Genomic DNA, 13444 nt, shown 5'->3' with positions numbered 1-13444 from the left:
ATTTTCATGGGAAAGATTCTCCACCTCCCCTACCTCTCTACCCATGTTTAATTTGCATCTCAAAAGACAGATTTAAATGAAGACATCAATAGTTGACTACATAAATATTTAACAGAAGATACAATAGCTTTTAATTTCTTTAAAAAAAACTGATTGGGGTTACAGTTTTGTTTTAAATCTTTTGGTGATTTTTTGCTGTTGCAAGAACACCAGCTTAGGAAATGTTGGAGGGGGCACCAGTGGCACTGAGGAAGAGAGGCAACCCCTGGTCCTGGGAGAATGGCTGGCCTCTGCTCCCCTGGCTACGCTCACGCCCTTGCAGGTTCCTTATATTGAAACCTCACTAAAATTAAGCTTCAGTTGGCTGCAGTGGCTCACGCCTGTAATCCCAGCACTTTGGGAGGCCGAGACAGGTGGATCATGAGGTCAGGAGTTCAAGATCAGCCTGACCAACACGGTGAAACACCGTCTCTACTAAAGATACAAAAATTAGCTGGGTGTGGTAGTGGGCACCCGTAATCCCAGCTACTTGGGAGGCTGAGGCAGAGAATTGCTTGAACCCAGGAGGCAGAGGTTGCAGTGAGCCGAGATTGCGCCCCTGCACTCCAGCCTGGGCAACAGAGACAGACTCCATCTCAGGGGGGAAAAAAATTAAGCTTCATTAGAAGAAACCAAAGTAAGCACAACTGCAATTTTCATTTTGTTGTCTATTTATGGTTTAACATGCAAAAATTTTCTTGACTCCAACTAAATACAGTACCCTGTAGCAGTGGCTATTTGGCCCCTCAGTTCCATCCCAAGGAAAGTCTTTCTACCTATTAAAGAACAAAAATAGCTCTAGGTTGCAGCAAGATAACCCACACTCGTAGGAGTGTAAAGTGATATTGTTTTTTGCTACAGTAACTTGGAAATATATTACCACAGGTCAAAAAAAATCTTATTTTTAACTCTTTGAACAGGCCTTTATTTCATGTTGTGGTCACTATCCCAAAGGAAATAATAAGCTAAGTGAATAATGAAAATTCGTGTGAATTTATCTGCGGGGCTTAATAAAATCTCCGTTTGTTGTAAGTATGCATCAGCAAGTCAAATAGTGTCTTTCACCTAAAGAAAACGTATCCCACCATCTCCACTAGAAACACTGAAAAGTTCGTATTGGAATGGCCTTAACCCCCTTCAGCAAACCTAAAACTGGATTCTCACTGGTGATTGGCAAGATCATATCATTCAATATTTCAGGGTTTTTTTAGCATGTTGTATTTTATCCCCAATGCCTAGCGTAGAGCAGGCACTAGCAGAATAGATTAATAAATTCATTCCTAAAAGTGAGTGAGTCATATTTTCCTTAAAACACACTACATTATGTGGAAATAGGCTGTTAAAACTGAGGACATAGCATGATGTTGAAATTAAAAGACATTTAACCTAGATTACAAATATACATTCTGGAAAATACTAGCTTCCAGAGGACAGGTGAACATAAAGCAACTAATGAAAAGACAGAATTTAGTTTTCGAGGAGAGTGAAGGAAGATTTAGGGTACAGTTTCACATTCTCTTTTCAAGCAGGACCACATTTATTTTCCTTCACATCCCCATGAGGGCAATGGCAAGAATCAGAAATGTGAGGTGAGCTCCTCAAGTCAGCACATGGCAGAACCAGAATTTCACTGATTACATCAGATTGTAAAAAGCCTGTGCTTTTATTGTACACTACTTCCCAATGCAACTGGGATATAAAGCGCCTGAACAACACAATCACATTCAATTAGATCCACTCACTTGTGTAAGAGAAACAGACATTTTCCTTCTAAATTACTTTGCCACCTATGTTGGCCTTGCAGCCATTAAAGCAAATCATTTGACCTCTTTGCATTTATTTCTTAATACAGAAAATGAAGAGATCCATAAATGATACCTTTGGCCCCTTTCCTATTCTAACATACCTTTCCCATTCTAAGAGGATTAAGCCTAGAGAAAGAATTCATTTTAAAGAAGTCCTTGATGACTAAATCCCCTAATATGAGGTCTAAGACAGAAAGCTCACCTGGCGATATTCTCTACTGGCACTAAGAAAAAGCTTTATATAAAATCACTTCTAACATGGATATAATAAAATACCTGGAAGCTATGTTAAATTACAGTAATTTCTACAAATATTAATTTCCTTAAAATATTTAAAAATCAGCATAATTCTCATATGGAGGCTATTTTCAACACTCAAGGAATGATGCCTGGTATTTCCTTCCATTCCCTCCAGTCTTGTTTAAAGTCTTCAACAAATGTGTCCTTTGGAGTAAGTGAAAACAATTTTTCTCTTCTTGCTTTGTATATTCCAAAACTGAAACAATGGAAAAGAATGCCAGGACTCAGTTTTTCTCTAAAAAAATGAAACCATCCTTTAAGGGATTTAAACAATGGGAAGCCATCTCTTTTTCTTTGAAGAAAGGAAAAAGAAAACAAACAATGATTGCTTATACAATGTTTTTAAGTGTAGCTAGGTGAGACTATTAGATCTATGGAAAGAAAGAAAGCAAAGGAAATAAGAATTACTGCCCCCAAATTCATCTTGTTTGCCTTATCTGAGGGTGACTTTGGAATTTCAGTTTCTAACACTAACAAGACCTCTTTTTCTTTAAAAAAAAAAAAAATGCCAGATGGTGGTGGGTGCCTATAGTCCCAGCTGCTTGGGAGGCTGAGGCAGGAGAATGGTGTGAACCCGGGAGGCAGAGCTTGTGGTGAGCCAAGATGGCGCCACTGCACTCCAGCCTGGGTGACAGAGCGAGATTCCGTCTCAAAAAAAAAAATTTTAAAAAGCCAGACTCTCCAGGGTTGCTCTTCATCATTCAGCCTGTGCTGATGGGTCAGGCCTGGGTTGGATACCAGCAATGGATACATAGGAAAGTGGTAGATGGATCAAGTCCTGGCAGTCTCAGAATCCACAATTCCAGCAAAAGAAAATCAAAGAGGAAACCACAATAGTGTGACAGCTGCTGGGTGGAGGGGAGTATATGGGGCTATGAAAATATTTTGGAAGAGAAAATGGAAAATGAAAGACTGTGTGTAAGTCTTTGCTAGGATGAGGGGCAGATGGACGCAAGTGGAAGACCTAGAGGTGTGAAAGAGCATCCCATGTCTGAGAAATTACCAGAAACACTGAGTAGCTGGAGCAGAGGTGCTGCAGGGGCTGTAGAGCACCGATGACAATCAGGCATGTCCCAGTGGGCCCCACAATGGAGACTGGTTGATCCTGGAGACGTGGAAAGCTCCCGAAGGGGTTTCAGCAGGGACTGACATGATCAATGTGTTTTGTAGAAAAATTTGCCTGACTGCAGTGCAGAGAATGGAATGAGGGAGAAAGCCTGATTGCAGAGAAACCCCTCAGGGAGCTGCAGCAGTGAGCCTGGTGAGAGGATGAGGTCGGAACTCAGGCAGTGGCAGAGGGGAGAGAGGGGAGCAGCTGAGGGAAGAGAGATTTTAGGCCAGGCGCAGTGGCTCACAGATGTAATTTCAGCACTTTGGGAAGCTGAGGCCAAAGGATTACTTGAGCCCAGGAGTTGAAAATCATCCTGGGCAACATAGTGAGATCCCGTCTTTAAAGAAAAAATTAGTTGAGTGCGGTGGTGCATGCCTGTGGTCCCAGCTACTAGGGAGACAGGTGGCTGCATTGCTGGAGCATGGGAAGTTGAGGCTACAGTGAGCTGAGACTGCACCACTGCACTCTAGCCTAGGCGACAGAGCGAGACAGTGAGACTCTGTCTCCAAAAAAGAATAGAGGGAAATTCTAGAGGTAGAGGCAACAGGCAACAGGCATAATGACAGCATTGAGAGGGTCATTTGGGTGACCCCAGATCTCTGCCTTCTACAACAGAAAGAATGTGGTCCCTTGTGAATTAGGTGCCCGTAAGACATAGCAGGAAATATTTCCCTAGGCAGGTAGACAGAGGGATCTGGTGCCAGAGTGGAGTTGTGAGCTAGAAAGAGGATGATGGTATTCATCCTAACAAGTGGTTTCAGAGGACCAGGGAGTGGAGATCAGCTAGGGAGTATGAGCAGAGTTAAAAACAAAGAGACCTGGAAGGGTGCAGTGACTCACGCCTGTAATCCCAGCACTTTGGGAGGCTGAGGTGGGCAGATCACGAGGTCAGGAGTTTGAGACCAGCCTGACCAACATGGTGGAACCCCATCTCTACTAAAAACACAAAAAATTAGCTGGGTATGGTGCACGACTGTAATCCCAGCTACTCAGGAGGCTGAAGCTGGAGAATCGCTTGAACCCGGGAGGCAGAGGTTGTAGTGAGCCGAGATCACGCCACTGCACTCCAGCCTGGGCGACAGAGCGAGACTCCGTCTCAAAAAAAAAAAAAAAAAAAAACACACAACCAACAAAACAGACAACAGACCCCAAGGAACTTTGAGAGACAGGAACAATGAAAGAACAGGCAGAAAAGAGGAAACTTTAGAGAAGACCCAGAGTATGGTAGCAGAAAACTAGAGGCAGTAGATAGGAGACACTTTGAGAATGAGATAGTGCCTGCAGATTCCTGAAAGGCCAAGCAAAACAGGCTAAGAAATAGCTCCCAGAGAATGTCTCCAATGTGTCTTGTCAGGACTAATGTTAGGGAAATACAGAGCTTTAACATAATAACTAGTGAAGGGAGCTGACAAATAAATTCAAAGAAAACATATTGGACCAGGTGAGGTGGCTCATGCCTGAAATCTCGGCACTTTGGCAGCCTGAGGCCAGGAGCTGGAGAACAGCCTGGACAACATAGCAAGACCCTGTCTCTACAAAAATGAAAAATAAAGAAGACATATTAATACACAGCACTTCCATGTATAAGAGAAAGAAAAATGTGACAAAGAACAAAAGATTTTCTTTTACACATTCTTACCTTCCCTAACTTGAAATTAAATATGCAAACCTTGGATTTAAAGATGAGATAGCAAAATACAATTTTCTGATTGGCAAAGACTGGACTATACGGCTGATTAAAAGACCTAGAAAGAAAACTCAGCACATTATTCTGGCTTGAGATTTGTTCAGGACAGCATGATGTCCTATGCTTATATCAATATTTACTGTAAAATAATTTACACATATCCTCCCAGTGTCCAAAGGAGAAGGTTTTCCAAAGGTAATACATAAGTACAACAGCAGAAAAATCCTGTCTTATGCCTTATGGGAAGCTGAATTGAGATCTTCTGTCTTCATGTAATTCTTTAGTTAAACCCTATCAGTACAAAACGCTTCTTGCTAGTATTACAAAGATAGCACAGTACTCATAAGATTTTTTTTTATATAATTGCTTTATAAGCTTATGCTGTCCTAAGAAATAGTAATAACCAGCAATGTATGAAAATGATACCAAAAGGGATATTGAATATTAAAGTCTATTACTGTCTATTGCAGCTGTTTCCTTACTTAAATCATATTCATTCACACAAACTAATATGGAGAAGTGAATAAGACACAGAGATATTTCAGGGGGATTCCAATTTCATGTCTCTTACAGGACAAGAGGGAATAAAATCAGTGCTTTTATCAAAACATTTTCAGGCTGGTATAGGTTTACTTTGTCACTGTTTGGGGGGAACAACAGGGATAATCTGAATCAGATAAAAGTAGGACACTGATCTTCAGTCCATTTCTGCATTTTAAGTCCTCCTACAGCATTCAATGTTTTCTGTGAAGGAAAACGTTGAGAAGGTGTTAAAAATTTTAGTTGGTCTCTAAAAGACGAAGGTGATATGTCGTCCAGTAGAATGCATGCCATCTGTCTTATTCACTGCTATGTCCCTAGGATCTAACACATTTTCGGATATACATAAGATGCTCAGTAAGTATCTATGGAATGAAAACTGTCCTGTGGAATGGGAAAGTATTCAGGCGGCCAAAAGAAAAAGGCGTAATAGAGAATGATATGTTTTGTAAACTGAAGTTGAGACATTTTCACATAGTGCTTTGTGGGACTTAAGTTAAAGGATCAGCTAATGATTTTGCAATGAGTAAAAACTATTATTCCATTAGTCCAGGAGGGAGGGAAGAGAGGAAAATATCAGTCCAGTATCCTACTGTGAGGGATTAGCTTTTATATTTATCTTACACAAATGAATGTTTTTATGTCCCACTCTTCTCCATTCTGAGATTTTTTAGTTAAGGTTACGTTGTTCTCTTGATATGGAAATTAATTTGTTGATTACTGTTAACTCATTCTACATTTGGCAAATACAAATAACAAAATAATTCAGTGGTCAGTGATCTTTCAGAATACGTCACCTCTATATTGACTACCAGCTGAGCTCAAGAGTATATTTTCTTTGTAAAATATGCTTGTATCATAGGTTCAGATGAGTGGTCACTGCAACCTGAAAAGTTTGCTTTATATGTTTATTAAACAGAAGTTTAAAAATTAAGAAAATCACTTAAAAAATTTAGGTATCATTTTCCGTTTGTATTATTTGCTAATCATTTTATCTTAGTTGATCTTAAACTGTGGGAATCTGAACACTGATTTAAGAAAAACTCCACATTTTCAACAGCTCATTTTGCACACGGGCTAGTCTGACCTATTTTCTACAGATGGCACATAATTTATAATGGATCCATGAAATTTAGCTTTTTTCAAGCTCCAATATTATCAAGTCTACATATAATTTATTTTTAACTTTCAAATGTCCTATTATACAACAAATATGTTTTTCCATATTTGGGAAAATAGATGATCCTATCCTTCAAGAGAGGATGCTCTGTGTTCTCCTCACTCCTAATTCCAAACTGCAACATACATTTAGAACAAGCAGAGTATAATGCAATACAGATCACTGAAAAAGGAGGCATTCAAAGAGAAGAGACTCAATCCCATAGAGAAAGAGAAAATGGGGACTGAAGAAAGAGAGGGAGGTATACGCTATTGATAATCTCACAAGAGAACACCATCATCTAAGAAAGCCAGACTATGGGCCACGTGCTATGGCGCATGCCTGTAATCCCAGGACTTTGCAGACTGAGGCAGGAGGATCACTTGAGCCCAGAAGATGGAGGCTGCATTGAGCTGTGACCACAACTGAACTGCAGCGTGGTCAACACAGTGAGATCCTGTCTTAAAAAAAAAAAAAAGAAAGGATGGGAGAAAGAAAGACTGTTTCCTACTAGGGACTTTGTAAGAGGCATCCCATTTTAGATAAACAAAGAATAAGCAACTGTTTCTCTGCATGATTCACCTCCCAGGTATAATTCTGCCAACTAGAAGAGAAACTGTTGGCTCTGAGAAGGAAGATGTGACCCTGATTTCAAGAAAAAATTCAGCTAAAGGGGCTTTTGAGATCCCAGTGTTTCCTGCTGAGTTGGCAAGAGGAGTATTAATATCCGCTTAGGAATATGTTGATCACAAGAATTAAGAACACAAATCACAATCCACCTACAAAATAATAAAACCACAACAAGCAAAGATAATTTATGGTCTTTTGAGGTAAGGTCCTGGAACCTAACACCCTTTGTCCAAAATTAGGACAGAAATGTAGTTTTATTACAATCTCAGATGCTAGTACTTTTTTGCAATTTTTACCTCACTGCACTTGCTTATTCTCCTTGCAACAATAAGCTGGATCATTCCTCGTTTATTGCCTTCAGTAGACATAGACCTTCTTAGGGTTTCCATGGCATCTTGGTTTGTCTTGCCCAACAGGGATTCTCCATTTACTGCTATCAGTTGATCATTCACCCGAAGCCTTCCATCCTGGGAAGAAAACAGGTAAAAATAAGTGCTATTAAATAGACTGCTATAAAAGAAGTAGCTTTTCCTTTAGTTAATAAATAAAATAAAAAACAAAGCAAAAAAAAAAGTGGAGAGCTTTAATCCTAATGGATTATGCCCAATTGAACACTGGCATAATAACGTCTAAGCAGCTATTGTAGCCTGTGTCTATTTCAATCATTTATACATTTGTAAATCAAGTCATTATCATAATCTGTTTACCAAAATAGCATACTAATTCAAAGGACACAAAGTGATTACTTTCTTGCTTCCAGAAACACCCATAGAGGTTATTTAGAAACCAAGACATGTAAAAGCTCAAGGCTATTAGACAGTTGCAGAGAACTGTCCCCTTAACAAATGGCCAGGAAATTTTCTCTAGGCTGAGAAATAGAGTAAGTGACCCACAAACAAGGGAGGGGAGGGAAAAGATTAATGTCTACTATACGCCCATTCTGTGTCAGGACCTATGCCAAGTCTTTGCATAGATTAACTTCATTTAACTAGCATGTCTATGGGTTACATGTTCTGTGAGAGAAAAAATGAAGAGTTGAAGTTATGGACTCCATCCCTACATGACACATCACTGAGACATCTCCTAGTTGTTTGATTGTGAATGTGGGTACCATGAAGAAATGAGAAAACTTTTGTTAACTGCATATGTTTTCAAAATAGGAACAGGGTTGAAATTAAAAGTTTCAATAGGAATATGTTTTCAAAATAGGAACAACGTTGAAATTAAAAGGCATACGCATGGTAAAGTTGACACTCACTTTAGATGCTGCTCCTCCATTAATAATGGACTTGACAAAGATTCCCAAATCTGCGTGGTTCTCTTTTGACCGGTTACCTTTGACACTGACACCAAGGCCAGCAGATCCCGAATCATTAAGTGGGACTTCAAACGTCAGAAATTCTCTGGTGCCATCAGGTGTGAGAACAATATCCTCATCTTCTGCTTTCTAATAGGGAACAAAATTGCACAGCACATTATATTCCAATGTTTCTTTCTCAAAGTTATTTTTAAAGACTGCTAATGAGCAGTTCCTTAAGAGGCAAAATATTTCCACCAAGTTTCCACAGCAAGATCCATGAAAACAGTACATCTGCACCCACTCCAGAAGATTTCTGGAACCAGCTGTTAATATTTGTATGTAGCAGTTATTCAATATTGAACCAAACCTAAATCAGATTTGAGAAAGTTACGGGGAAAATGTAGTGGAAGGACTAAAGACTAGTAGAGTTCTAGAGTTTGGGATTTTTTTGGTCTCATTATATACTCTAAACGACAAGAAAAACAGTAACAACAGGATTAAAAATAAATAAATATAATTCATTTCTCTCCCTTTTTATAAGGAAACTCTGAAGTTATCAATACATTTAATGTTCACTAATGGTGTTTATTCACAAAAAAATGCCAAATCCTGATCATACAAAATCAGCAGAAAACGGTATCTTGGTTCAGACAGCCCCTAAATAATTGCAACGTCAACATCTGTGAGATCAAGTAGAGATATACAATATCACAGAAAACTTTTCCACAACATTGTAGCGTACATAATAGAGCTGGCAAATATTATTCAGGTAATCTTGTTTAATTAATTAGTTATATATCAGATTTAATTTCATAGTCACCAAGTACAGAAGACAAGGAAGACTTTTAAAATAAAAAACATTTAGGATATACGAATTCTTGTTCACCTCCCTTAAAACAGAGGAAGAAATGAAAGCTTAATGTATAACTGAATAAACTGCATTAAGATGACAGTCTATCATTAAGAAAGGCTACACTCCTGAAGAGGAAGCACTCAGCCTTCTGAGGTCCTCCTCCTCAGCAATCCCACTCATGGCCAAGATTTCCACCATCTCTATACTGGTCATGTCCAAATCAGTAAGGCCAGGATGCTTGTTTAAGCACAAATTCTTGCTCCAACCACATAACAGACATGTGGCACAGGCTCTTCAAGTAAAAACTGAATGGTACATCTAGTTCTAAAACCTATTTCTCCTCCTCTTTTCCCACTTTTGAAATATTTATCTAGCATCTGTTTAATCACTCAAGCTTGACTTATCAAATTATAATTAAAGAATAAGAAATATAATGGTACACAGATATGTAGGAATATATACTTTAAACAGATCGTGCTTTTACAGAATGTTCAATAACACGAAAAAAGTAGGTGACTGCATCCTACCAAATTTTTGAAAGGTCCTAATAAGAATAAAAATCAACCCAAGGAATTTGGAATTCAAGGAAATTTGGAATGCAAGGAATTTGGGGCATAAACATGCAATCTCAGATGTCTCAATTAGATAAAATACATTTTGAGAGTACACTATTCATCTGTAAGTGAATTTTTTAGATCATCATAAAATAAGCAAAATGCTATTTATAAATCGTTAGACCCATAGTAATGTGATATGTAAAGTGATGTTTCTAATTTACAAATATGTAAAGTTAACATTTTATGGTAGGACATCTTTGTGCTATCTCAAAGGCTGGCCTCATAGTTTTTAAAAGACAAGTAACACTTCAATTACAATAAACTTGCTAATGGGTTAAAAAAAATTAAAACTTATATAGTGAAGAACTCAAAATAAGAACCTGAAAAAATACAGGATAATAGCCATGTTAACTATGCAAAGTAAGTACATTTTACGATCAAAGGCCAAAGAAAGCCTTAAGCCTGCTCATTATAAAAACTAGATTTAAAATATTCCCAGAGAACAATTATAGCTCAAATAAAAACAATATATTGTGAGCAAAAAAAGATCAAATATATCAACACTTTGATACAAAAATATTTTTATATACATGCTTTGCTCTATAAACATGAATATTCAACACACTTTTTATTTTGGTCCATGTGGCTCAAAACAAGTGTTTTTGTTTTTTGAGGTCTCCCTCTGTCACCCAGGCTGGAATGCAGTGGTCAATCAACACTCTCTATACCTTTGACCTCCCCAGGCTAAGGTGATCCTCCCACTGCAGCCTCTAGAGTAGCTGGGACTACAGGTGCATGCCATCAAACAGGGCGAATTTTTGTATTTCTTTAGAGATGGGGTTTCACCATGTTGGCCAGGCTGGTTTCAGACTCCTGGGCTCAAGCGATCTGCCCGCTTTGGCCTCCCAAAGTGTTGGGCTTACGTGCCCAGCCCCTTGAAACATTAACAGAGTACTAAAAATGACTATGTGTAAATGAACTGTACTACCTCAATATAAAATCGGTTACAGAAATATAAAGTATGGTAAATTTTGATGTTTAAAATACAAAACAGCATCAATATACATCATAGTTTCCCCTTGCCTTTAAATCTGGAGGTCATTGAAATAAAAAATTACTCTGTCAATCAATACTGCCTGGAAAAACTACATTTGAAAAAATGGAAAACAAGAATAGTCTTTCTATGGACACATCTAAGTCTCATCATTCACTATGCTTACTTGCTTCAACTCTGGAAGGTTCTTAATTGTTACTTTCTGATTTGAATCTTCAGTTGCTTTTTTAGTGTTTACTGAGTTTTACATTTCCATAACATTTTACCAAGGCTTACAATTCTCATATTTTTCCTACTTGAAAGATCAGGATAAGGAGCTGGCTGCATATACAATGAAAAATTTTAATCAATTTGGAATATTTTCTGACTGCCGATCTCTGAACCTGTTTTAAAAAAGAGCATATTCTCCAGGGGATAGTTTCATTTATTGTAACAACTGCAGAATGGGAATAATCTTTTTCAGCTTTCTTATCAAGCCTTAAGTTATTATTATCATTAAGAACATTGACGTGAAACATTGTATGTTTCATGTGATATTCCATTATTAATCCATTTGGCTTTTGACATAGACAGAAATTAATGCCAGCTTTTAGAACTTAGTTCTCTGGCAGAAAAGTGTTTTTAAAAAATTTTGCTCTTCAAAAATCATTTGAAATGCTGTATTACTGAGAACGTTCATAAAGTCAGATAGTATAGGAATCTCCATATTCTGATGTAAAGCAGAAACTTTCTATCACCTTGTTATTCCACCCAGATTCTGCACCTTATCAACTGTTTCTTGAATTAAGATCTTTCTACAGAAATGTAAAAAATATTTTCTTTAACTGGCTCCTCATGTCATCTGTTCACAGTCATGTCACTCAAGAACACCTTTCTCATGCACATACATGTGTGTATACCTCAGTGATTGTTTTCATCAATAAAGCCTGTAAGTTCTTCCTTTGCCCATTTCTCCATTACCATTTGTTGTCTTTAAATACCCAGAACAAAAGGGCACCTTTGCTAAGCAACCTGCTGAATGGGTATTGTGAAAGCTACTTAGTATCCCACCCTCCTGAGAACAGCAGAAAAGATGTACATTTCTATCTATAGTGAGACAGAGAAAGAGTCACAAGTGGGCACCACCATGGCCCCTTTTTCCTTCTTCCCCAGTCCAAAAAACTGAGAATAGAGCTGGCCTATAGGCCCAATTCCACAGTTAATCTGCAGCACAGGTGTTATCTATCAAAAAGGAAATAAGAGTTGACTGTGTTAAGCAGCAGAAAAACAATCATGGGAAGGGTAATCTCTGAGCCGCAACAAATGAAAATTTGGATGAGAATGTATAAAATATTGTGAAGAGGGGCAAGAGAAACATGGTCTGTGCACAAATGATAGAAGACCATAAAATTATAGGAGTGAGCTCAATAGTCAATTTTCGACTTTGTAACAAAATATGTGACTCAGCAAAAGTTTTATCACTCCACTATAAATCATTAATTTCTCTCTCTCAAGATCTGCCCTTATCTACAGAATTATCTTTTTTTTTAGACAGGGTCTTGCTCTGTTGTCCAGGCTGGAGTGCAGCGGTGTGATCATAGCTCCCCATAACCTTGAATTCCTGGACTCAAGTGATTCTTCTGCCCTCAGCCTCCCAAGTAGCTGGGATCCCAGGGCACACCACCAAGACTGACTAACATTTTCTTTTTTTTGTAGAGACAGGGTCTTGCTATGTTGCCCATGCTGGTCTCAAATTCCTGGGCTCAAGCAATCCCCCCACCTCAGTGTCCCAATGTGCTGGGATTACAGGCAAGAGCCACTATGCCCAGCTGAGTTATTATCTTTAATGCACAAATCCCTAGTAAATTAATAACAAAAAGATAAGCAGTCTACATTAAACAGGAAAGGGATATAAACAAGCCATTCACTAAAGAAAGATGAGAGAACCAATAAATAAACCTCCAACTACAAGGTTCAATCTTACTTGCAAATCAATCAAAGGTATCAAATTGCTCCACACATTTTCTTTAATGATATCCAACAAATATTGCTATGCCATAGAACATTAAAAAAATAAAAGTAATGATATTTAATACTGTGGAAGGTGTGGTGAAATGGGCATGTTCTTGCACTGCTGGTGAATGTAAAAAATGGTACAATATTTATGGAAACCAACTTGGCAATGCTTACCTAAACCTTCTACAGTTTGCCTTTTTCTTAAGCTAGAAATATTACTTTTGGTAATATGGCCTAAAAAAAAAATTGTTGTGATCATGTACAAAGATTTAACTGTGAGGGTATTGTTTTAATTACGATAGCTAAAAATTGACGTGTATGACAGTAAGTTAGGAAAATTAAGATATAGCTACACAATGGGGATGCCATTCAGCTAACAAAGTATCTTATCAAAATATTATGTAAGACAAGAAA

General features: G+C 38.1%; 1 protein-coding gene across 9 annotated transcripts in view; it reads right to left on the bottom strand.

Annotated features, from left to right (window-relative positions):
- Positions 1-13444, bottom strand: part of PARD3 (par-3 family cell polarity regulator) — a 341196-nt gene that overhangs the window by 243812 nt on the left and 83940 nt on the right. For all 9 annotated transcript variants that reach the window (XM_030940996.1, XM_030941003.1, XM_030941000.1 and 6 more), the window contains 2 exons: positions 8530-8718; positions 7568-7738 (listed from right to left, as the gene is read on the bottom strand). In XM_030940996.1, the coding sequence (XP_030796856.1) occupies positions 7568-7738; positions 8530-8718 (360 nt within the window). The remainder of the gene's footprint in view (positions 1-7567; positions 7739-8529; positions 8719-13444) is intronic.

This window comes from Rhinopithecus roxellana, chromosome 11 (assembly GCF_007565055.1).
Source record: "Rhinopithecus roxellana isolate Shanxi Qingling chromosome 11, ASM756505v1, whole genome shotgun sequence".
In the NCBI taxonomy this organism is placed as follows: domain Eukaryota; kingdom Metazoa; phylum Chordata; class Mammalia; order Primates; family Cercopithecidae; genus Rhinopithecus; species Rhinopithecus roxellana.
This window is presented reverse-complemented; position numbering and strand designations above follow the sequence as displayed.